At 36.6% G+C, this 27,034-nt stretch overlaps 2 protein-coding genes across 2 annotated transcripts; both read left to right on the forward strand.

Moving 5' to 3' along the window:
* The first annotated feature begins 3,411 nt into the window (after positions 1 to 3,411).
* On the forward strand, positions 3,412 to 10,000 carry LOC148787690 (uncharacterized). The gene is made up of 5 exons (XM_088881070.1): positions 3,412 to 3,652; positions 5,312 to 6,135; positions 6,197 to 6,344; positions 6,459 to 7,529; positions 8,004 to 10,000. Exons 1-5 carry the CDS (start codon positions 3,412 to 3,414, stop codon positions 9,998 to 10,000), a joined length of 4,281 nt encoding a protein of 1,426 aa, XP_088737196.1.
* Positions 10,001 to 21,889: 11,889 nt separating this feature from the next.
* On the forward strand, positions 21,890 to 23,522 carry LOC105165040 (protein BIG GRAIN 1-like B). Its single transcript, XM_011083917.2, has one exon. The coding sequence runs from the start codon at positions 22,070 to 22,072 to the stop codon at positions 23,369 to 23,371; it is 1,302 nt and encodes a 433-aa protein (XP_011082219.1). The 5' UTR covers positions 21,890 to 22,069; the 3' UTR covers positions 23,372 to 23,522.
* Positions 23,523 to 27,034: the final 3,512 nt, after the last annotated feature.

The raw sequence follows: 27,034 nt of genomic DNA on the forward strand, positions 1-27,034 counted from the left end.
ACCGTTGATAAAAAGAGGGAAACGGTAAAACATTTAAAAAATGTAATTTAAATTTACAGACTGTCATTTTTTGTTTATTTCCAAAGAGAAAAAAGAAAAAAAACGAAGAAGAAGAAGACAGTGTCAATTTCACATTCATGGTGGTGGCTAGCACAGGTCATCAATGTACATGTACAAGAATTAAAGACGTGGCACCCCAGACATTGAATGATCATAAAGAGGGAGAAAGAGAGAGGGTCTTGAATACTAGTCATCGGGTATATACATACAAGGGGAGTGTATGTAAGGAAGGGGAAAGGGGCATGCAGCGCACGTGACGCCAATACAAGAAAGAAATTGAAGCGGCATCTGAGCGCACGTGGAGTAGAGGTGGCAGGCAACTCACGGAAACACCCAGAAATTAGAATTTGCTGTCACTGAGAGAAAGAGAGGAGAAGAGATTGACGATCAGGTGGGGGTTGAGGGGTGTCAAGAAAACGACCAGTCTCCTTGGTATTCAAGATTTTCCAATTTCCAACATTTTGTGATGCTTACCACTGCCTGTCTACTCTTTATTACACGGTACCTGTACCTGTTGCATTGCCTAATTATAATAACTTTCACTATAGTCATCTAATACAAACTATTAATTCAACAATCTATTAATATATATATATATATATATATATATAGTAGTAGTCTACTACTACTACTAATTACAACCTTCAGCTCATCATCAAGTTGTACTTTATATCATGCGCCCATTTCCCATATCATTATTATGTGAGAATTTGAGAATCCATGTTAAGTTGTGAAGATTGATTTGAAGAAGAAAAGGATAACCTGATTCAACTTAGAATTCCCAAGTTGAGTTGGAGAAGGATAACCCGATTCAAAGTTGAGTTGGAGAAGGATAACCCCATTCAACTTAGAAATCCCAAGTTGAGTTGGAAAAAGGATAAGTCATGGCTATATATACTACTCTTATTAGCATTGTTTTATAGAGAAAAGTAGAATAGAGTAGAGAGAAAAGAAAGAGTTGAGACGAGGGTGAGTGTTGTCTTTCACGTGTGGTGAAGACTTGCATACAAGTGTGTGTGTGTTGTACTCCTCAATTTTCCTCCTCTTTGAGTGTTTTTCTCCTGGCTTGGTATCGTCCCCAGACGTAGGATTTATATCCAAACTGGGTTAACAAATTCGTGTGTCTTTTATCGCCTTCATATTCCACCTGTTATCCATCTTAACCCGATCCATTTCCTAACAACTGGTATCAAGAGCCTGGTTCAAGGAGTTAAGATGGAGGGAAAGTTTCCAGTCGAACGGTTCAATGGTTCCGACTTTGGGTTTTGGCGTATGCAGATGGAGGCCTACCTGTACGGGAAGGACCTGTACGAACCACTTGCAGAGAAGTCCGAGAAGACGAGTGATGAAGAATGGAAGGTGCTCGATCGAAAGGCGATGAGCGCAATAATCCTGTCGCTCTCTCGGAATGTCGCCTATCATGTGAAGGGAGCAAAGAGCACGAAGGAAGTCCTACAGACTCTTGCCGATATGTACGAGAAACCCTCAGCAATGAACAAGGTTATGCTGATGAAAAAACTATTCAGGTTGCAGATGGAGGAGAGGAAGTCGGTGGCCGATCACCTCAATGATTTCAACCAACTCACGACACAGCTGGCGTCTGTGGATATCGTGTTTGACGATGAGGTAAAAGCGTTAATTTTGCTTTCATCTTTACCTGACAGTTGGGATGTGGTTGTTACTTCGGTGAGCACTTCATCTGGGAAGGAGAAGATGAAGTTCGACAACATCAGGGACATGATGTTGAACGAGGAAACCCGTAGAAAGCAAACGGGTGGATCATCTGGCTCTGCACTACATACAGAGTCCAGAGGGAGACCTGACACACGGGGTAAATACCGTGGAAGGTCAAGGTCCAGGGGGAAGAACAAGGGCAAGAAGGAGATGGTGTGCTGAAACTGCGAGAAGCCCGGACACATGAAAAGCGAATGTCGGGCGCCAAAGAAGGAAAAGGAGGGCCGGACAGCGAATGCCGCGACGGAAGAGATCACGGATGCACTCTTGTTGAGTGTGAGCAGTTCTTCCGATGATTGGGTTGTGGATTCAGGGGCCTCATTCCACTCATGCAGCAACAAAGACATCATGGAGCCATACACCTCAGGTGATTTTGGCTTAGTTTATCTTGCAGATAACAAACCCCTCAAGATTGTAGGAAAGGGAGATGTGCGGATCAAATCAACGAATGGGTCATGCTGGACCCTACATGATGTGAGACACATACCAGGACTGAAAAGGAACTTGATCTCAGTCGGACAGCTGGATAGTGATGGATTCCACACGACGTTTGGAGACGCGAAGTGGAAGATCAGTCGGGGAGCAATGACTTTGGCTCGAGGACTAAAGTCGGGAACGCTCTACATGGCGGGAGGATCCAGTTCAAACATCCCCTTTGCAGGAACTGTATCGCAGGCTAACCTGTGGCACAATCGCTTGGGCCACATGAGCGAGAAAGGAATGAACGTGCTGAAGTCGAAAGGACGGTTGTCCGAGTTAAAATCGGTGGATGTGGGTCATTGTGAACACTGCGTGTTCGGAAAGCAGAAGCGGGTGAGCTTCTTGACCACAGGAAGAACTCCGAGGAAAGAAAAGTTGGAGCTTGTTCACACCGATTTGTGGGGGCCAGCACCAGTGTCATCTCTTGGTGGATCAACGTACTACATGACATTCGTCGATGACTCCACTAGAAAGGTATGGGTGTATTTTTTAAAAAGAAAATCTGATGCCTTTGATACATTCAGGAGATGGAGGGCACTAGTGGAAAATGAGACAGGTCTACAAGTGAAATGTCTCAGATCGGATAATGGTGGCGAGTACAGCAGTGAAGGTATCAAGAATTACTGCGCCGACCATGGAATCCGAATGCAGAAAACAATCCCGGGGACACCTCAACAAAATGGCGTTGCTGAGAGGATGAACAGAACACTGAATGAGCGTGCGAGATGCATGCGATTGAAGAGCGGACTACCAAAGATGTTTTGGGCAGATGCAGTCAACACGGCTGCTTTCTTGATCAATCGAGGGCCTTCTGTCCCGTTGAACAACAGGATACCAGAAGAGGTATGGAGTGGTAAGAAAGTGGATCTTTCTTTCTTACGTACGTTTGGTTGTTCAGCCTATATTTTGAACGATGATCGGACTAAGCTGGATGCTAAGTCGATTAAATGTACATTCATTGGGTATGGGACTGACGAATTTGGGTATAGATTCTGGGATGATCAAAACCGGAAAATAATTCGTAGTAGGAATGTTATATTCAATGAGGATGTAATGTACAACGACAGGAAGGTAAGCCCGGACGATGACAAGAAGGAAAGGGAATTTGTTGATCTCGATATTTCAAATTCCGGGATCATGAGACCAACAGATACAGATTCAGTGGGAGTTCAGACGGACGAAACCGAACAGACGGAGATAGAGTCAGAACCAGTATCGGAGGAACCGATTACTGAAAGCAGCACACCCTTGGCACTGGGTCGAGAACCGAGGCTGAGAAGGGCCCCAGATAGGTACTCCCCCTCTCTTTATTACTTGCTTTTGTCTGATTGTGGAGAACCCGAATGTTACGCAGAGGCAGTCAATGATGTCCACAAGAGCAAGTGGGAGCTTGCGATGAACGACGAGATGAACTCGTTGAAGAAAAACAACACATGGGAATTGTGTCAGCTCCCAAAAGGAAAGAAGGCCCTACAGACAAGATGGGTCTATCGGGTTAAGGAAGAATCAGACGGGAAGAAGCGGTACAAGGCAAGACTCGTAGTAAAGGGATTCCAACAAAGATACGGTATTGACTTTACTGATGTTTTTACACCTGTTGTCAAGTTAACTACTATTCGTCTTGTGTTGAGCATGGTAGCGGCAGAGAACTTGGAGCTACAACAGATGGATGTAAAGACAGCCTTCCTACACGGGGATCTTGAGGAGGAGATATACATGGTACAACCAGAGGGGTATAATGGAGATGATCAGCAGGTGTGTCGCTTGAAGAAAAGCCTGTATGGATTGAAACAGGCTCCGCGGCAGTTGATAGGATCGCATTTTGTGCTTATTTTATATAATATTTTAGCCTATTTTGTGACCAAATGCTCCTAATTAAATATTATTTTGCAGCATTAGGACAAAAGAATTGGAAAATGAAGAAAAGCACCAAAATGGAAATTCAAACAAGACTCAAACTCAAATTCTGGCAAGAGTTTGGAACTGCTTGGACTACCTCTGATGAAGGAAGAGTTTAACTAGGATTATAATTTTATCTCTATAAGTCTTTTAGTTCAACTAGGAATCTACTTCTAATCCTAGTAGAACTAGGTATCTAGCTATTATAAATAGGTGATGTAATTCACTTTAAGAAACAACTTTTGAACTCTTTTATTTCTCTACGTTTTTATATTATTTTGCTTTTCATGCGTTCTTCCACGAGCATGTCTAGCTAAACCTCTCATTCCGGTTGAAGACTTGGTGAACGCTTAAATCCAACGGGTTGTGAGATCTAATTTATGCTTTCTACTTTTATTCATATTGGTATTTGTGTTGTTCTCTGTGCTTTTATTACAAATAATCTGATTTATTGTCAAGAATATTTGCCTAGCCAATTGAACTTTCAAATCCGTAATTGTTTGTTTAGTTCGATAACTAGTGGTAACACAACATAATTGATTATGTAGAAGTTTTCGATTATGTTGTGGGGAATGCACAATCTAACTTAAATAAATCCTCGTAGGAATTTATTGGTTAGAATTGGGCCTTTCTAGTTCTTAATGCTGTCGGTAAATTAAATCTTGAGGACGTTCCCAAGGTTGTTTACTGATTAGGGATTTAGTCAACGGACGTTCCTTGACTATCCACAAGGTAAGGAAAGGTGAGGTCGTTAGGTCGTACCAATTGCCATAACCAATTTATCTATCATGAATAATTGTTATCTTTGCATCTATGATCAACCGTGGAATTAAGTGTGATCCTATCTTTAACTGGAATACTCTTCTCTTATATTTATCTTTTCTAATTTTATTAGCTTTTTAGTTTTATTCTTCTTCCAATCAAAACTCCCCCTAATTATTTTCGTTTTTGAAGGAATTAATTTAAAACCAATCTCTGTGGATTCGACCCTACTCACACATCTACAAAAGTGTTCGTAGGAATTATTTTTGGTGGATTCGACACTCATCAAATTTTGGCGCCGTTGCCGGGGAATGGTGTCTTTAAATTAATTTCTTTTTCTTGTTACTTGGTTTTATGTCACGTTCTTCTCGTACAGGTGAACTTGAATTTGATCCAGAGATCGAGAAAACCACTCGTAGACTTCGAAAAGAAACCAAGCGACATAAGGAAGAGGCTTCTACTTCTTCCAAACCACCAACAAATTCTGAGTTAGATGTGTCCACGTCTAACGACTCTAAAAACGAAGTCATGGCCCATAATCCCGAACGAACTATCAAAGAGATGACTTCGCTTGACTTAAATCAACAACCACTCTGCATTGAATATCCTAATTTAGATGTTGATTTTGAACTTAAATCCGGTCTCATCCACTTACTTCCCATTTTTCGTGGCCTTGCAGGTGAAGACCCACACAAACACCTTAAAGAATTTCATGTGGTGTGTTCCGGCATGAGACCTCAAGGAGTCACCGAAGAACAAGTCAAGCTAAGAGCTTTTCCATTCTCATTGGGCGATAAAGCAAAAGATTGGCTCTACTCCTTACCTTCGGGATCTATTGTTAGTTGGAACGAACTCAAGAAACTATTTCTTGAGAACTACTTCCCCGCTTCAAGGACTACAAACATCCGGAAGGAAATAAGTGGAATACGCCAATTCTCCGGTGAAAGTTTCTATGAGTATTGGGGAAGATTCAAACAATTGGTGGAGAGTTGCCCTCATCACCAAATTCCCGACCATCTTCTAATTCAATATTTTTATGAAGGATTGTCTGAGGCAAATAGAAGCTTGGTGGATGCAGCTAGTGGAGGTGCTTTGTATGACAAAACTCCTACTGAAGCACGCAAACTAATCACAACCATGGCGGCTAATAATCAACAATTCGGTAATAGAAACAACAACCCCCCACAAAGGGTAAACGAGGTAAGTACTTCTCTTGATGAACGTTTGGATAAACTTACTTCTCTTGTTGAAAAATTTATAGGGGGAAGCATTCAACAAGCTAAAACTTGTGGGATATGTACATCTTCGGGACATTACACCGACGCTTGTCCTACACTTCACGAAGAATCAACCGAACATGCTGACGCCGTTGGTAGATTTTCTGGGCAACAACAAAGGAAAGTTGAAAGGCAATGAAAGGGTAAGTATGGGGGAGAATGTGTCTGCAATTCTCCAACAAAAACTACCCCCCAAATGCAAAGACCCCGGTATGTTTTCTATCCCTTGTAAAATTGGTTTAATAGGTATTAAGAGAGCCATGTGTGATTTGGGTGCTTCTATAAATGTCATGCCTCTTACTATCTTTAAATCTTTGAATGTTGGTCCATTAAAAGAAACGGGTGTTGTGATTCAACTTGCTGATCGTTCTATTGTTTATCCTGAAGGAGTCCTTGAAGATGTTTTAGTAGAAGTTAATGAATTGGTTTTTCCTGCTGATTTCTTTGTGATAGATATGAGGGAAGATAACTCCCCCAATTCTACATCTATTTTGTTAGGAAGGCCATTTCTTAAAACCGCTAGAACAAAAATTGATGTCCACAATGGTACTCTCACTATGGAATTTGATGGTGAAATTATAAGATTTAATATATATGAATCCATGCGATATCCTAGTGATGTACCTACTGCTTTCTTTTTGGATGCACTTGACCCTGTTGTGCAGGAATTGACAAATTATGATAATGAAGACCACGCCAAGTTAGTGCTAGAAAGGAGCCTCACACCCACACAAGTGCAACTTTTGGAGGACTTTATAGCACTCGATCCAAACATAGGAGAAAGCGTCTTCGAATTTGAAGCCCTTCCACCTTTACCCTCCAATCTTGCTTTCATTGAATTGCCACAATCTCATACTAAACTTGTCCCTTCTATCTTGCAGGCACCTACTTTGGAGTTGAAGGAATTACCCAAGCATCTAAAGTATGCCTTCTTAGGAGAAAACGACACTCTACCGGTGATCATCTCTAGCAAGCTTTCCTCCTTAGAAGAGGAAAAATTGATCCATGTGCTTCGAGAGTTCCGAGAGGCCATTGGTTGGACCATAGCTGACATCAAGGGGCTAAGCCCTTCTACGTGCATGCATAGGATTCTACTTGAAGAAGGAGCCAAACCATCACGAGAGGCACAACGTCGATTGAACCCGCCTATGATGGAAGTGGTAAAGAAAGAAATTTTAAAACTTCTTGATGCAGGTATAATCTTTCCTATTTCTGACAGTGAATGGATAAGTCCTACTCAAGTTGTGCCTAAGAAAACGGGTATCACTGTGGTTGAAAATTCTTTTGGAAATTTGATACCCACTCGTGTTCAAAATGGTTGGCGTGTATGTATTGATTATAGAAAACTCAATGCATCCACTAGAAAGGATCATTTTCCACTTCCTTTTATTGATCAAATGTTAGAAAGGTTAGCTGGGCGTTCTCATTATTGTTGTCTTGATGGCTACTCAGGTTTTCATCAAATACCCGTGGCACCAGCCGACCAAGACAAAACAACCTTCACGTGCCCCTTCGGCACATTTGCCTATCGACGAATGCCCTTCGGCTTATGCAATGCACCCGCCACATTCCAAAGATGTATGGTAAGCATTTTTTCTGACTATGTGGAACAATTCATAGAGGTATTCATGGATGATTTTACTGTTTATGGAAATTCTTTCAATGATTGTTTGGGAAAATTGGCTAAAGTTCTTGAAAGGTGCATAGAGAAGAACCTTGTGCTTAATTATGAAAAGTGTCATTTTATGGTTGATCAAGGTTTGATTTTGGGGCATATCGTATCTTCTAAAGGAATAGAAGTCGATCCAGCTAAAATTGATGTCATAAAATCCCTACCTTACCCCGCTAGTGTGCGGGAGATTCGCTCTTTTCTTGGTCATGCAGGATTTTATAGACGGTTCATTAAGGATTTCTCCAAGATAACTCAACCCCTGTGCAAGTTGTTGCAAAAGGATGAGACATTCGTGTTTGATGAAGCATGCAAACTGGCATTCGACAAGTTGAAAGATTCTTTGACCTCCGCACCAATAATTCAACCTCCAAATTGGAAACTACCATTTGAGGTCATGTGTGATGCAAGCAACCATGCTATTGGCGCCGTTCTAGGCCAACGAGTTGGAAAGGACCCTCATGTCATCTACTACGCTTCAAGGATGTTAGACAACACTCAAAGCAATTACACCACCACGGAAAAAGAACTATTAGCTGTTGTCTTTGCTTTAGAAAAGTTTCGTTCTTATTTGCTTGGTACTAAAGTGATTGTTTATTCTGATCATGCAGCACTTAGGTACCTCTTGTCAAAAAAAGACGCAAAGCCAAGGCTCATACGGTGGATACTCTTACTACAAGAGTTTGACTTAACCATTAAGGACAAAAAGGGGGCGGAAAATCTCGTTGCCGACCATCTCAGTCGATTAATAATCGACGGACATTCACCCCCTTTAAAAGATGAATTCCCGGATGAACAACTCCTCGCCACACAAGGAATAATCCCATGGTACGCTGATCTAGTAAATTTCCTTGCTACTAATGCTTTGCCTAATGATTTGTCTAGAGCAAAAAGAGAAAAAATTAGAAGTGATGCAAAGTACTATGTGTGGGACGATCCATATTTGTGGAAGTATTGCTCAGATCAAATCATAAGGAGGTGCGTACCCGAATCCGAAGTTACGTCTATTCTTGAATTTTGTCACTCTCATGCTTGTGGGGGGCATTTTGGGCCTAAACGAACAGCATTGAAAGTGTTAGAATGTGGTTTATTTTGGCCAAATTTGTTTAAGGATTCCTATCTATTCTGCAAATCTTGTAAGAATTGTCAAATGACGGGAAATCTCGGTCCCCGTGATCAAATGCCCCTAACCTCCATACTTGTGTGTGAAATCTTTGATGTATGGGGAATTGATTTTATGGGACCATTTCCCTCATCCTTTGGTAAATCTTACATCATTCTTGGGGTAGATTATGTATCTAAGTGGATTGAAGCAAAAGCCACAGGTACGGATGATGCTAAAACTGTCATAGATTTTGTGAAGACTAACATCTTTTCTCGGTATGGGATGCCTAGAGCCATCATTAGTGATCGAGGGACTCACTTTTGCAATAAGATGGTAAGTGCTTTGTTCAAAAAGTACAATGTAACTCATCGAGTCTCCACTGCCTACCACCCGCAAACAAATGGTCAAGCCGAAGTCTCCAATCGTGAGATCAAGTCCATACTTGAAAAGACGGTCAATCCCAATCGCAAGGATTGGAGCGTTCGCTTGGATGATGCGTTATGGGCTTACCGCACTGCATACAAGACTCCAATAGGTATGTCCCCGTACCGTTTAGTTTTTGGTAAACCTTGTCATCTTCCTGTTGAACTTGAGCATAGGGCTTTTTGGGCAATCAAACAACTCAACATGACGATGGATGAGACGGGGTGTCAAAGAAAATTGCAACTCCAAGAGCTTGAGGAAATTCGAAATGACGCTTACGAAAACTCAAGGATCTATAAAGACAAGACTAAAATTTTCCATGATCAAGCCATCTCAAGAAAAGTCTTTGTTGTTGGGCAAAAAGTGCTGCTTTTTCATTCCAAACTTAAACTTTTTCCGGGTAAGCTGCGTTCTCGTTGGATTGGACCTTTTGTTGTGACTCATATTTTTCCTCATGGTGCAGTTGAAATCAAAAGTCCAACCACTCAAAAAGTGTTCACGGTGAATGGGCATAGGCTTAAACCATTCTACGAAGGTTTTCAATCAACTTTAGTAGACAAAATACAACTCATGGAACCCACCATCACCTAGAAACACCATCCCGTCTAGCCAAAGACGTTAAAGAAAGGCGCTTCTTGGGAGGCAACCCATGTCCCTTTTTCTTTTTCTCAGTTATTTATTTCTCTCTCATCTAACCTCTTGTGAATGTTGTGATACCACTAAAATCGATTTTTGCAGGTCAAAAGGTATGAGCATCCACAAGGGACTCTCCTTCTCATTCAAAGCCTCACAATTCTCGAGCTCCCGCAGTTCCACCACCTACTCCCGAATCACTAAGGGACGCTCTCTTTCTCCCTTTCTCTTATTTTATCGTCCTAGATATGCATGCTTACCACATTGGGGACAATGTGGAATTAAGTGGGGGGAAGGTGTTTTGATTGTTTTGATAGAAAATGAGTCTTGGTGGATTAATTATTTTGATTGATGCTTGCTACCCCTTCCATATTTGTTGAAGCAAATATTATTTTATCTTGTTCTCACACTAGCTTTATGATCAAAGACTTAGGTTAATCAAGTAATAATTTGGTAATGTGTGATAAGGATGTGCATCTAATGACTCCTGACAACTTACGGTTAAGAACTTATTTTTGCAAATGGTGATTTAATTTGAAAATTGAATGTGGAAAATTGGTGGACATAACCTACCTAGAGAGGAATTTTTGAGCCTATACACTCATAAAAATCTACAATTTTTCTTTTCTCGAGAGATAATGCTTCATGATTTTGTCTTCCTAGAACTTGCTTTGAACCATATCGAGGCCACATCTTTATGCATACACTTGAAAATGATTAGGCGCTAGGATAAAAACCCCTTTAGCTTAAAAAGACCACCTACATACAAATCCCCTTAGTAAGCCCATTTGAGCCTTATAAGCCTTAATTCCTTGTTATGCAACCCCAAGTATAAACAAACTCTACGTCTTTTTATTATCCTTGTTTGGCCCTTCCAAGGACTAGTAGAGCGTCAAGGAAACAAAGATGTATTCTAAGTATATGTTTTGACATTAAGTGGGGGGATATCTCAATTATTGTAAAGGACATTTATGAACTAACATGTCACATGAAAATCTTGTTCTATGCCTTAAAAAAACAAAAGAAAAGAAAAGAGAAAATGCCTTACAAAAAAAAAAGAGAAAAAGAAAAAAAAAAGGAAGGCAAAAAAAAAAAAAAAAAAAAGGAAGAAAAAAAAATATATTTTCTCTCTTTGAAAGAAAGGCATAGCTCAAGTCGAGGAAAGTGGGACATGAAAGAGTATGAGATAAATCAATTTTGAAAAGCTTGGATTCCTACATCTATTACTTGGTGCTCTAATTTAGTTCCTTGGATTTTCACCTCATTTTCCTTATTTTTCCTACCCCCAAACCAAAGCCCCATTACAACCAAAATATAAGACCTCTTGATTCAAGTGTGTGCATATTTATAAGTGGTGGAGATTTTGGTGTATAATCAAGCCTATGGTGAAGCATTTTCATAGCAAGCATTTGAGTGAAACACTCAACCAAAAACACTTGAGAGATTGGGAGATATGAGAGCATAGTCCACTTGTTTCCACGCTTAGTTTTCATGAAGATCATCTTGTGAAAACTTGTTTGAAACTTATTCAGTTGTCTTTTATCATATGATGTGTCATTCTTTGAACACTCAACTAGATTCTTGCTTGTTACTTTCGTCTGCGATCCATAAAGTTTGAACTTCTTCAACTATTTTATCTCTATTTCTTTGCATCGAGGACGAGCAAAGGGTTAAGTGGGGGGATATTTGATAGGATCGCATTTTGTGCTTATTTTATATAATATTTTAGCCTATTTTGTGACCAAATGCTCCTAATTAAATATTATTTTGCAGCATTAGGACAAAAGAATTGGAAAATGAAGAAAAGCACCAAAATGGAAATTCAAACAAGACTCAAACTCAAATTCTGGCAAGAGTTTGGAACTGCTTGGACTACCTCTGATGAAGGAAGAGTTTAACTAGGATTATAATTTTATCTCTATAAGTCTTTTAGTTCAACTAGGAATCTACTTCTAATCCTAGTAGAACTAGGTATCTAGCTATTATAAATAGGTGATGTAATTCACTTTAAGAAACAACTTTTGAACTCTTTTATTTCTCTACGTTTTTATATTATTTTGCTTTTCATGCGTTCTTCCACGAGCATGTCTAGCTAAACCTCTCATTCCGGTTGAAGACTTGGTGAACGCTTAAATCCAACGGGTTGTGAGATCTAATTTATGCTTTCTACTTTTATTCATATTGGTATTTGTGTTGTTCTCTGTGCTTTTATTACAAATAATCTGATTTATTGTCAAGAATATTTGCCTAGCCAATTGAACTTTCAAATCCGTAATTGTTTGTTTAGTTCGATAACTAGTGGTAACACAACATAATTGATTATGTAGAAGTTTTCGATTATGTTGTGGGGAATGCACAATCTAACTTAAATAAATCCTCGTAGGAATTTATTGGTTAGAATTGGGCCTTTCTAGTTCTTAATGCTGTCGGTAAATTAAATCTTGAGGACGTTCCCAAGGTTGTTTACTGATTAGGGATTTAGTCAACGGACGTTCCTTGACTATCCACAAGGTAAGGAAAGGTGAGGTCGTTAGGTCGTACCAATTGCCATAACCAATTTATCTATCATGAATAATTGTTATCTTTGCATCTATGATCAACCGTGGAATTAAGTGTGATCCTATCTTTAACTGGAATACTCTTCTCTTATATTTATCTTTTCTAATTTTATTAGCTTTTTAGTTTTATTCTTCTTCCAATCAAAACTCCCCCTAATTATTTTCGTTTTTGAAGGAATTAATTTAAAACCAATCTCTGTGGATTCGACCCTACTCACACATCTACAAAAGTGTTCGTAGGAATTATTTTTGGTGGATTCGACACTCATCAGCAGTGGTACAGGAAGTTTGACAACTTCATGCTAGAGATAGGCTTCTCTAGATGCAATGCTGATCATTGCTGCTACGTGAAGAGGTTCGATGAGTCTTTTATCATTCTACTCCTGTATGTTGATGACATGTTGATAGCAGGATCAAATGTCAAGGAGATCAATAGGCTCAAGGATCAGTTATCGAGAAAGTTTGATATGAAAGATCTTGGCGAAGCAAGGCAGATATTGGGCATGAAAATCACAAGGGACAAAGGTATTGGTAAATTATGGTTATCTCAATCTGATTATATTGAGAAGGTATTATGCAGATTCAAGATGGAAAATGCAAAACCGGTTGGAACGCCATTGGGAAATCAATTCAAACTATCCAACAGTGATTCGCCCCAGACTGACTCCGAACGTGCAAAGATGAGAGTCACACCGTATGCCTCAGCAATTGGGAGCCTGATGTATGCTATGATCTGTACTCGACCGGATATAGCACATGCAGTGGGAGTAGTTAGCCGTTTTATGAGCAATCCAGGAGTGATGCACTGGGAAGCTGTGAAATGGATTCTTAGGTACCTAAGGGGTACTAAGGACCGAGCATTGGTGTTTGGTAAGGGCAAGCTTACCTTGTTTGGGTTTGTTGACGCTGATTTTGCAGGGAGTGACTATGACAAAAGGAGGAGCACTACAGGGTACGTGTTCACATATGGCGGTACAGCCGTATCCTGGGTCTCAAAGCTGCAGAAGGTTGTCACATTGTCCACGACGGAAGCTGAGTACGTGGCAGTTACTGAGGCGGCTAAGGAGCTCATTTGGCTGCAACACTTCTTGGGTGAATTAGGGAAACCTCAGGCAGATGTGATTCTTCATAGCGATAGCCAGAGTGCGATCCATCTGGCAAAGAATCCCGCGTTCCATTCGCGGACAAAGCACATCGAGATCAAGTACCATTTCATCCGACAACTTCTGGAGAAGAAGGCACTGCAGCTGGAGAAGATCCAAGGAGAAAAGAATCCTGCGGACATGCTGACCAAGGCGGTTGCGATGGAGAAGTTGAAGCTGTGTACGGCTTCGACTGGCCTTGATGACTAGAGTGGACAAACCCGGCGGTACCAAGAAAGAAGTGGAGAAAAGCTAATCAATCTTCAAGTGGGAGATTGTTAAGTTGTGAAGATTGATTTGAAGAAGAAAAGGATAACCTGATTCAACTTAGAATTCCCAAGTTGAGTTGGAGAAGGATAACCCGATTCAAAGTTGAGTTGGAGAAGGATAACCCCATTCAACTTAGAAATCCCAAGTTGAGTTGGAAAAAGGATAAGTCATGGCTATATATACTACTCTTATTAGCATTGTTTTATAGAGAAAAGTAGAATAGAGTAGAGAGAAAAGAAAGAGTTGAGACGAGGGTGAGTGTTGTCTTTCACGTGTGGTGAAGACTTGCATACAAGTGTGTGTGTGTTGTACTCCTCAATTTTCCTCCTCTTTGAGTGTTTTTCTCCTGGCTTGGTATCGTCCCCAGACGTAGGATTTATATCCAAACTGGGTTAACAAATTCGTGTGTCTTTTATCGCCTTCATATTCCACCTGTTATCCATCTTAACCCGATCCATTTCCTAACAAATCCATTCACAAACTATTAATAATATTTTACATTCTATTTCATATTCATCGATCGAATTGAATAGGTTTTCATTTTACAACGTAAACAAAAATTTTGAACGTAAAATTCATAACATCTCATATCTTTGTAATTATGAGTTAAGAGTGATGACGGGTATAAATCCCATAAATAATATATGTTAATGATCATATTAAATTTATATAATTTTATATTTCATATTTTAAATTAATCAAGATGTATGTGTATACATTATATTAGGGTAAATTACATTTTTGGTCCCATAAGTGGACCCGATTCCAATTTTAGTCCCATACTAAGGGCAATTCGCACATTTGGTCCCGTAAGTGGATTTTTTTTTCAATTTCAGTCCCGGTTGGGGATTTTCGTTAAAACTTAACGGCAGCTGCTGAAATCCGTTAAATGCTGTTAAATATGGAGGGAAAACATGTAGAATTGGAGGGAAAGCATGGAGAATTGGAGGAAAAATCAACTTGGTGGAAATTACACTATACCCTCTTCCTTCTATTTAAATCCCATTTCTTCATTTCTCTCTTGCATTTAGTAGAAAAAATCTCACAAAATATGGCTGGTAATAGAGAAAATTTTTATCATTGTGGAAGGCTTGCGATTTTGAAAACCTCATGGACCGACGACAACCCAGGTAGGAGGTTTTTTGGGTGTACGGAAAAAAGAAGCGGATGTGGTTTTTTTCGTTGGGAAGATCCGCTGATGTGTGTAAGGGCAAAGGTTATCATACCCAAATTGCTTCGAAAACTGAATAGAATGGAGGACAAAATTGCACAGATGCAACAAAGACAAACTATTTTAGTTTACTTTTTGGTTGTATCTTGGCTTATGGTGTTGTTTAAATATTGCTTTGGTTGAGTCTTTGTCAATTTTCTTTGGAGTATATTCTCCAATTTTTCATGTATTCGGCAATATTAGGTTGCTATTTTAGGATATATAATCTGTATTTTTTACTCTATCATTATGTTGTAATTGGAAATATGTAATTTTGTACGTAATATTATGTTATGGTTAATATTCCATCTTCAACCAAAAACCTGAGCAATCAAGTGAAAAAATATTAAAAAGCAGCCTGTACAATACTGTAACAATACAACAATCAACCAAAGACAAAGAAAAATATAGAACACAGAGATGCAAGATGCAAGAAATGCCCATTCTATATTTTTTCCCTCCATATTTAACAACATCTAACGGATTTCAGCAACTGCCGTTAAGTTTTAACAGAAACCCCCAACCGGGACTGAAATTGGAAAAAAAATCCACTTACGGGACCAAATGTGCGAATTGCCCTTAGTATGGGACTAAAATTGGAATAGAGGACAAAAAATGTAATTTACCCCATTATATTACATTAATTAATTCAACGAAGTGTGGAGCAGGAGACAATATGGTTTGTTTCTATGCTATGCATATTTGAACTTGGATCTACGTATATATATATATATATATATCCTCTTAAGTCCCAATTAATCCTGTTTCCACATGCTAAAATTGGAATTAAATTAATTGTAGATGGTTGGAGAAAGAAACAGGAGCAGAACAAAGATGTCCCGTGTTAACCTTCTTGTCAGACAGCCCTCTGATCCATCATCAGTACTCATCAAACCTGGGATGGAATTGCTAACTGTAAGTATTAAGTTGCCCTAGCTCTCCTCACGTGCCAAGTCGCAAGCTGCAGCCCTTTCATACTTTTCCTTAATTTATCTAGTCTAGTGTACGTACGACATAGCACTATCAGCTACATTATTAATGTAAAGTCTTTTGATTATATTAATATTTTTGATGGAGGGTAATATATATATATATATATAGGTTTGATTATTGTCGGATGAAGGTTGAGTACTTATGCACAGCGTATCTTGACGGGAAATGTAAGAGGAAACATTGTATGGCCCATATGTCTTGATATCATGTCTGATTCATAGCAAGATGAAAGACATAAATGGTCCAAAGGTATTGGCATGGGGAGTCAAAGCCTATTGCACAACGTACTAATGCATATGCCATACACCATATGTTGTCGCTTTATTAATCCTCAAGAAATTAACGTTGCTACTTCACTTCAAACCAGTCGTCCTCACCCTAAATTTCGACTTTTCCTTGTCCACAACCTTTGATAAACAGAGTTTTGGGACTCCAACTCCTAATGTATCTTTTACAGAAACAATATATTTCTATTTGATTATCACTTAATCGTTCCTATGCAGATCATATGATACGTCAACGTACTATGATTATCTTTTCTAATGGTTGTACCATTGATGTATCCAAAATCATATGTATGTTTACGCAAAGGATTATAACTGATTTCCTTCATTTGCAATCAAAGAAAATGGATCATGTCGTATTAAGTGGAAGCAAAAAAGTCGTATGAGCATTTTATACTCAAATTTAGGTTTATGTAGTCTTTGGCACCTAAAAAAACAATGGTCAAAAGGCTGCCCTACTTCCTTATTTAAGCTTATTTCATAATAAAGAATGAGAAAGGGGAGGGGTTTGATGAGTGCATAATTTGTTTTAGGGACTCAAAAGTATAACAAAATGAATCAAGAAGATGAGGATTTGTCCAACTTTATGACACACACACACTCGCACATATGTTGATGACCATTATTTGTTTGGTACATGAGAGGGACAAGAGCAGAAGTCTGAAGGTTTCCGCAGGGAAAGTGATGTTGCCTTACAAAGATCACATCCAATGTCTGAATTCGAATCAGCATTAGCAAATCCGAAAGAGGAAAGAGCATGTGATCATGACAAGGATTACGGGGGCAAATACCTGGCATTCCACGAACCAATTTCCCCTGTTTTTATGGGAAGGGGGATCAATTAATTAGCTTGAATCCAAGATTTCACTTTCGGGTCGCTCTCTTTGTTTGATGATTTATTTCTACGGTACCAAATTCATGGATAACTCCAAACGTAGGTTCCGAACTTCATGTTGTGACTGTCACGTGCGCGGGTGCGGCTGTTTTTATATTTTTGTTTTTGTTTTTCTAATGAGATTCGTTACGACATCATCTAATATATTAAAATTCTGTATTAAAATATATTCAAACTATATAAAAAAATAAAAAAATACTACTATAAAAAGTTGATGATACATCCGTATTCATAAAACTCGAACTCATAAGACACTTCAATATGCGGGTGTTTTTTCAAACTCAATAAATATTCGATCTTGGTAAATTTAATTAATTAATTTATTATGTCGTTGGTTTTTATAATTTCAAGAAACTTTGACGAATGACAAACAATTAGAGATATTTTGCAAGACGAATCCGCTAGTTGTTTCATACATTTTTTTTTCAATAATTTTGGTGTGTCTAATGTCTAAATCCAGATGTCACAACCTGAGAATTGGACCTCCACTTTTTCTTTTTGATTCGAAAAACCCAATCATTAAAGTTAAAAAAAAATTGAGGCTTTTTCTCTATTTCACCTTCATTCTCTTTTACGCCTCCGCTTCCAACAGTACTTCCTCCTCAATTATTTACTGCCCACTTAATCACCACATATTTCAATATACTCGTTAAGGTTGAGCTTTGATGATTATCATGAGTTTGAATTTCATTAAATGTGTAGTTATTTGTATCACTTAATATGAGTTTCTTATAATGTATACTGAATATTTATATCACTTAATATGAGTTTATTATAATTTTAATTTATGTAATACGAATTTATTAATTACCGATTCACAAAAAAAAAAAGAACGGCTCCTCCTATAATTATTAAGAAGCTAATTTACTGATGAGTTTTTTATTTTAAATTATATCGTATCTTTTGTGACAATTAATATATATATACATAACACATATATATATGTATATAAAATTTTCTTTAAATAAAATAAATGATATTATCTTTAATTATACCTATTGCGTGTATATAGTAAATGAAATAAAAGATACAACATGGAATAAAATAGAAAACCCAATCCAATTAACTTTATGGCTCCTAACATCAGCTCATCATGATTAAAATTTAAATTACAACCATTTACAGTAATAAGTAAAAAGAAATTAAATGTAGTTAATAGACATTTTTGTTACCATTTTGAAGCTTGATGAGGCTCCTCCCGTTTAAATTTATCCTCCGCAGGCTCCTCTCCATCAAATTACCATGATTATGAAAAGCCATTTGCTGGACCTTTTGTCAACTTTCTTCAACTAGAAGAAGTAATTCACATTGCTATAAATATTCTTACACCTCCGAGATTATAAAAAGTACATCCGTACAAGCATATAGTATAAGTAAATAATTATGTCTTCCTCCCCCCCCCCCACCCACCCACCCATATATATCAAGACGATTAGAAGTGTAATTTTTCTTTTTGGGTAAATGTAAATTTTATTAATAAAATAAGATCGTATAGTACAACAGTGCTCAACTGGTGGTTTCTCCCTCGACAGGCCAAGGGATATGCCATAATCTATATAACACATATGAACTAATAGAACGAGATAAATTAACACTGATAATCCTCTGTCTAATATCTTCCATAATAATGGTGGCTATTAAATTCGATGGTCGCTGTTTGCTCAAAGCGTATCAAATTTCGTTTTCTCCAAATGTGGTAAATGCAAGCAACCAGAAGTGCACGATAAGCCAAGTTAATCATATGTTTTCCTCTCCATTTTCTTGCAGCCCACTCAACGTCCCGTAACCACTCTCTATTAGGCCATTCAAACTGAACAATCCGCCGAATCGCTGTCAGGCAGCTTCTGGCATAATGGCATCGAAATAATAGATGAGTATGTGACTCCATTGCACCCTCATCACATATTTTTTCGTTTTGATTCAAGAAATATGGATATTTCATTTCTAATCAAATGATTGTTGAATTCAATTTCATCTATAAGACATATATGAGAATTGTGTCGGTAGATAACTTGTAAAAACCCTTATAACGGCATACAATTCTGAGCGTATGTCGTGATCTGTAGTAGTAATTACCCATATTATTGAAGCCACCCAATTTTTTTATAATTAAATTGGGAAAAAAATAGTAAAATTACATTAATTTTCACGGGATTTAACATTGAAATTTGATAATTGTATAGTTAAAATTTGGAGTGGTTGGGCATACGGTTTCGTTTGGTAACAAGGAATTTTGCAAAAGTTGGTGAGTAATAATAATTAAGTTGGTATGTGCATGTGCATGTGCGGTGGTCTCTAATTTAGTAGTTGGGGTGCCAAATTATTGAAGTACGTGTTAGGGATAAATTATCCAAATTTGGAGCATGTTTATTAATTTAGTTTGAGATAAAAGATGCCCCCTATTTGATTCCCATACATTTAAAAGAAAATGACTACACATCCCACCTACATTCTCTTCTTAATTACGCCTCTTTAAACATATAACAACTTTGATTAAGGGAATAAAACATAAACTATAATTATTTAAATTAAATATATATTTAGATTGATTTAAAAATTAAGGTGTCATTATTGAATTTTTGTTTTATACGGATGGCGATTATAGAATTTACATTAATATTAATAAATTGAAAATACATTGATTCGATCAATAAATTCACATTAAATGGAATACATGCTTATTACAATAGATTATTAACATAAAGCGAGACAAATAACCATACGTCTGAAGAGATTCGAATCTATAATTTTAAACTTATTCATTGAAGTTTGATTTTAATCATTAGACTAAGACATCATTGGTATAAAATATAAAATCTGAAAACACAATAAAGACAAACATACAATTTCCAATATTATAATCAACATAACCAATATTGAAGGCAATTAAATCACTAATTAATTAAATTTGAAATAGAACATTAATTCATTTATACCTAACTTGCCATGCACACGGGCTATATATATATATATATATATATATATATATATATTTATGGTATCATTTTTGGAAAAGGTATCAAATGAGAATATAGTGAATTAATTTACGGAAAGTGAACATATAAATATGACTTTACTTCTCTTTGCCAAAAATCTTTTATTTCTTTCCTTGCTTACAAATTACAATTGCCCGTCTTCTTCTCTCTTCCACCTTCTTTATTTGTTTTTCTTGATTTTATATTATTCCGTGATTTGTTCCATTTATTGAATTTCAAAACGTTTGATTCATTATTAAATCATCTTAATCAAGTGAATTAATTTAGATGACGGATTACTCGAGCTACAAAAAAAAATTAAAAATAAATAGAAGGGCTAAAAAGTTATATAAGATATTATCTTTTCAAAATTTCTCGGTCGGTCAATGTCACCTAATTTAATTGACGAAATTGAGCTCTCATAACTATAAAAATTGAGTTTAAATTCCGCTAACGTGTAGATTATTGTTTTACTTTAACATTAGCAGCATATTAATGAGAGATTATGGTTTAATTATAATCATTTTACTTAATGAAAAAGTTCCATGGTGGTGAATCACAAGATTAGTCCAACTACCCTAAAAAAAAAAAAAAAAAAAAAAACCCTTAGGAAAAATACAAATTGATGTGTGTTCATATTAACACATCCCATTTCTCAACTTCCAAAGTCATCAGCTTTTTCTTTCCAAAAGAAGTGTTATAACGATTAGTACTACTACAGTTACGGAAGGAGAGGACCAATTCTGTAAATTGCCCCCCACTAAATCGCACTTTCAACAAATCAGAATATGTACATATATATATGTAGTCGGCCCCATTCTTACTCAGTCACTTCTCTTAGCCTACAAAAGTGTTGTCTTCTCCACAGTACAAAGTTGTTATTGCGTTTTTGGCAGTCCTAATGTACGTAGATTATTCCAATAATTATTGCAACAGTGTACAAAAATCAAAATATCTGTAATCAACTGATCATGCTCCCATTTTCCTCCTTACAATGTGAATTATGATGATTTCTTCCTTCCCCATCACCAAAAACTAAGTAGCAAAAATCAAAATTTGAAACCATATTCATTGCTTGAAATTCAAATTCAAGCATTGAATGACTGAACAAATGATAAACCAGAATAAAAAAACTAATATTAGCATTTGAAAAAATCATTTTTTTTCCTACTGTGTGTATTATATTCTTTTTCAGTAAATTAAATACAATTACATAATAATTTTCAATTCTCAACATGAAATATGTGTAATTAATCAATAATTACTATTAAAATAGATCATAGACCGACAACTACTTTTAAAATAGATCAATATTACATATATTATTGGGACTCGAAACCGTAAGTTTTTTTTATGATGAAATTTCGATTTTGTCAACTAAATTAAATATGGATTGGAGAGCTTGCTTAAAACTTAAGGGTAGTTTGGGGAATTGAGTAACAGGGCAGGAATCAAATGCCAAACTGGCAGAGGCTTAAATTTAGACCGCGCGTGCTGACTCTCCTTTATATTCCTGGCTTTCCTATTCCCTTCCTTCCCTATTCCCTTCTCTCTTCAGTCTTCCCATTCAACTTCAAGCTTAAGTTGTTGTACCATTTTCCTTGTCATTTCTCTCACTTTGTTTCTCTCTCTACTTTCTCCCTCCTCCCACAACTACAAATCTTCTTTCTTCTGTTCACACCATCCCTTCTTTCTACACAATGTACACTACCCAAAAACTATACAGAGAGCAAAACTATAAATCAAGAAAGGGCCAGAACAATATGCCTTCCTTCTCCTCCACCCTTCTTGACGAAATCTACCGTTCCATCGATGGAAATGCTGAGGATTTTAAGGCGTACAAGGAAAAAGCAGTGAAGATCAGGCAGGGTGGTCTGAGGGCCAAGAATACTACTACTACTACTGCTACTAACATAGAGGACGGAGCAAGCTTTAGAAGGGCTTGTTTGGTTGAGAAATGGATGGAAAAGGAGGCTCATGAGAAAGTTGTGGCTAAAACGAGGCCACCTTTATTGCCTGAGTTGGACAACAAGTCATTGCACGACAATGATTTGTTGTTCTTCAGTTCAACTTCGAGTTCTTCTGATAGTTCTGGTGCACTCTCGTCATCGGACACAGAGTTCTTTGGTTCCACAAGGAATAAGCCCAAGGTTTCTTGTTTTTCCAGCAGGCCTAAGCCAGTGCGGACCGGTGTGTCGGCCCGTGAGAGTAATCCAAGAGAAGAGTACTGTGATTCTTTGTTTGATGATTACGAAAATCCGCTGAGAAACAAAGTGGAGGATGAGTTGATGAAGTCCAAGTCCAGGGCCCTGAAGATTTACGCCAATTTGAAGAAAGTGAAGCAGCCTATTTCTCCAGGGGGGAGGCTAACAAGCTTTATTAACTCACTTTTCAGCAATGCGAATGGGAAGAAGTCTAAAAATCTTGATACAAATAAAGAGTTTCAAGTTCAAGATTTGAAGTCCCCAAAGGCGACCTCATCGACTACTTGTTCATCAGCTTCTTCCTTTTCCAGGTCGTGTTTGAGCAAATATTCACCAAAATCGAGGGAGAAGATGAGGAATGGGGTTCAAAGAAGCGTCAGATTCCATCCAGTGAGTGTGATCGTTGATGAAGATTCAAGGCCTTGTGGGCACAAGTGCATATATGGTGAAGATTCCGACAGACACGCAAAGTCTCCACTGCCTCCAAATGCATTGGAAGAGCTGAAATCGAGCATAAGGGAGAAAAACAGGAAGGTGGAAGAGGCTGCACAAAATGCTTTGAAGGGCTACTATCTTAACAAAAAGGGTAATGATTTTTCCATGTTTCGTAAAATCCGCGATGATGAGGACGAAGAAGACGATGACCATGAAGATGGAATGAGTGATTCAAGTTCGGATTTGTTCGAACTTGATCACTTAGCGTTGTTTGGAAACAATAGATATTGCCAAGAACTCCCGGTGTACGAAACTACTCATTTGGACAAGAATCTTGCGATTGCTAGTCGTTTGATTCGCTAACCACATAGGAATAATATTTGTGTTTAATTATTTCTCTTTAAGTTGTTACATTTTTCACTATTTTATTTATTTATTTTTTTGTCGTTGTTTTTCGAGTATAGTTGTCTTTTTTTCATAATGCTTTTTGATCATATTGATAGACACTTTGGTACTTATAGCTTACTTTATCGATTTTTTTTGGAATTTGATGATGTAAATATTTATGTATGGGATTTTGTGGGGGGAAAAAAGCAGAATTTGGAATGGTGACAAGCACTGAAAAAGAAGGGAAGGGTTGATCCCAAGTTGGTAAGAGAGTGACAGACAGATTTTGGTAAAACAGAGGAAAAATGAAGATTCGAGATCAAAATGAGAAGGAAAAGGGAAAGGCAAAATGTCGCTCATGGGAATAGGGAAAGTGAAGATCTTTAGCTTTCTCTTTTCTTGTTTTTAATGAAGAAGAAGGAATTTTTGTTGCTTCAAAATGGTGATCAACGGATCCCCAGGCCACCACCACCACTCCTACTCAACTCCCACTTGTTTGTTTCCCAAGTCCCAACCTTTTTCTTTTTTCCTTTTTTTTTTTTTTTAACAATACGTCAATTTAATCATGAGTAGTAATTAATATAATAATTTAATAATATAAAACAAACACTCACATAATACGAGACATATTAATATGTACGATGGGATTTAAATCCATAATTTTAAATTTATACATAGAATCTCAACTTTAATTAACGACCAGATTAATACATACCCTCAATTTGTCACAATTCTTTTTTTCCTTTGGTCTAAGATTTTTATTAGAATGAATGTGGTCAAGAATGAATGCTGTCTGTATTATTATTAGTGAGTTGTTCGCCTTTTTCATCATCTACAATTTCATCGGGTAAGAATCTTTCTTGTCTTGTCAAATATTATATCCTAAATCGCATTAATTGCACTCAACCCTAAAACTGCAATCAAGATTAATTGCACGGTCACGGGACTGTAGTGATTTTCTTTCTTTCTTTTTATTTTTTATTCCTTATTTGAAAAAGAAGCCAGTGATGTTTTTTGGGGTTCAAATACTTGAATTTTTTGATCTACCCACATGCAAAAAACTTGGATGAAAAGATTGCAACACTAAATGCAAATATAGATAATCATTCGACTTAGAAAATAAAATAAACAAATTCCAACTCCAACTATTTATAAAATACAAATATGCTTCAAATTTTAAAATTATTTGTCAATCTTATAATAAAATAACACGCGCACAAATATATATATAAATATTACAAATTTGAAGTTTCAAACTTCAAATTAATATTTAACTTTAATTTTCTTATTAAATCAAAATCAAATTTTATGACACCCCTTTTAATTTTATACCACCCCACTAATGACTATTATTTTAATTTTAATTTTAATTTTTGAGCGTTGTATGTTCTGTCCTAACACTATAAAGAGGATGTCTTAGGAGTGTAGGCAGACACCCAATTGACTCGTTCTTTGCATCTTAATTACCTTCTTATTCTGGTGAACGTGCTCACAATAGAAGAGGTTGGTTGTGGCCCTTTTAGGACAACGTCAAGTGTCGTGGCTTTTATAGGCCAATTGTCTTAAATTTATATACTGATTTCGCATGCATGCGTTATTTATTTTGATTTGTACAAAACAATTTTAACATTAAACTAGAATTTCTACAAATATAAACAGCTAGGCAATATATATAGTTCCGATGTATGATAAATGGAATTAAAGCAGTTGCATGGTGAGCGATTAAGTATGGTTATTAGGTCTATATATATAATAATGGTTTCACTGGCGCCTAATTTTGGGACCATTTCTTTCCATCCATCCGCATTTAGGAAGAAGCCTAACAAATTTCAGATTATATATATAATTAATTAATGATCATATACTCTACCTACTTTACACGAAAAAATGTGTTCAAGTAATTAACCAGACATTAATTATAAAAATTATAATCATATTATAATTAAAAATTAGTTCATGTATTTTGCCACTATCTTTGCTCTATCGCTAATATGTCTATCTTTTGAGGTTTGGTGCAATTATATATAAATTTTTTGTGGTTTGAAAAATTACGTTCAGTCCTCTTAAGGTTTATTTTTTTCTAATAAATAAGTTCATCCACTAGTCAAACTTCATCGAATTTAATGATATTAACAAAAAAAAATCAGATAAAATTTCAAAAGTTACCCTCGGTTGATTTTTTATTAGTTTATTGTAGGTCAAATAAATCTTTTTACGGCCATATTATCGTAATACATCGTCACACTTTAATGTATGTGAGAATGTATATTTTCAATGTTACAAAGTTAGTGTAGTCACAAAAGATTTATTTGATATGCAGTAAGTCAATAATAAGTCAATCGAGTGAATACATTGATTTCATTCATTTTTTTTATTTTTTGTTAATATCAACAAATTCATTGAATTTTTACTAACGAATGAACCTATTTGTTGGACGAAAGCAAACCACATGAGGTCTATGTATAATTTTTCAAATCACAGAAAGTTTGTGTGTAATTACATCGAACCTTCATGGAGGAGATTGTGCTTAATTATCCCTAAAACAAAAGCTCTAATTAAGCAAAATTAATAAGGGAATTAATGTAATATTAATTAACTTCCTTTGAATGTATATATAGGTATAATATATATATATTTTATTATGTTAAAATTTAGATTGAAATAAAGGCTGACATATATAACTCAGTTTTGGTTTTGTTGGTAATTAAAGGTGGTGGACAGGATATATATGTACACTCAATTATAACTAGGTCAACAATTAATAAGTACGTAATTGATGATTGGAGCTAATTCAGTTAAGCATTTCAAGAAAATTAATGTAAGTTGAATGCGGGTATTAATAAGGAACAGGACCACCACTCCACTCTCTCATAACTCATAACAAATTATTTCATGTTCAATTCAGACAAACACAATTTCTCTTAAACCTACCAACCTTTGTTTTGTATCCAAATTCCTTAATTACCAACCAAAACCAATTCCTTGCCCGTGTTAGTATCTTTTTTCTTTTTATTTTTTTGGTCGTTGGTGCTCTGAAAAAAATGAGGGAGTTGTAGGAGTCGTGTAGTAGAAAGTTAATGCAAAACTTGGATTCTTTATCTTTTGGAACAATTATTATTCCATGCTGGTGCTAACGGAAACGACATTTGTATATCAAAATGCTCTAGAATACTTTTCGATTCGATGGAGAGAAATGAAATGGGAGAACGTATTTATAGAAGTTGGAAATATATCATTTAAATGAGTATGTCCAATTAAAAAAAAGATACATTTTAAAGGTTATAACTGTTCATCTGAATGAACGCAACCCAAGTGGATGTATTGGTTCACCCAAAGTATTTTACCTAATGAACACATTGTTTCAATCAAAGAACACACTTATTTGGTTGAAGTGGTGATTGGGCTCCATCAGCCATCATTTATGTGTTACAAACTTGTTATGTATTGTACATCGTAACCAATATATAACTAGTGATGATTTAATCCAATTAAAATAAATTTATTAATTATTTTTCTAATTTATTTTTCACCATTTTTCAACGGTCGGCATATTCAAGCCTCTTCATTTGTTTGTATTTTGAATACATTCCTATTATATAGACAAATAAATCGTACAGTATTATAACCATTAAAAGAAAA

The sequence above is a fragment of the Sesamum indicum genome, linkage group LG6 (genome assembly GCF_026168435.1).
Source record: "Sesamum indicum cultivar Baizhima isolate 11 linkage group LG6, ASM2616843v1, whole genome shotgun sequence".
In the NCBI taxonomy this organism is placed as follows: domain Eukaryota; kingdom Viridiplantae; phylum Streptophyta; class Magnoliopsida; order Lamiales; family Pedaliaceae; genus Sesamum; species Sesamum indicum.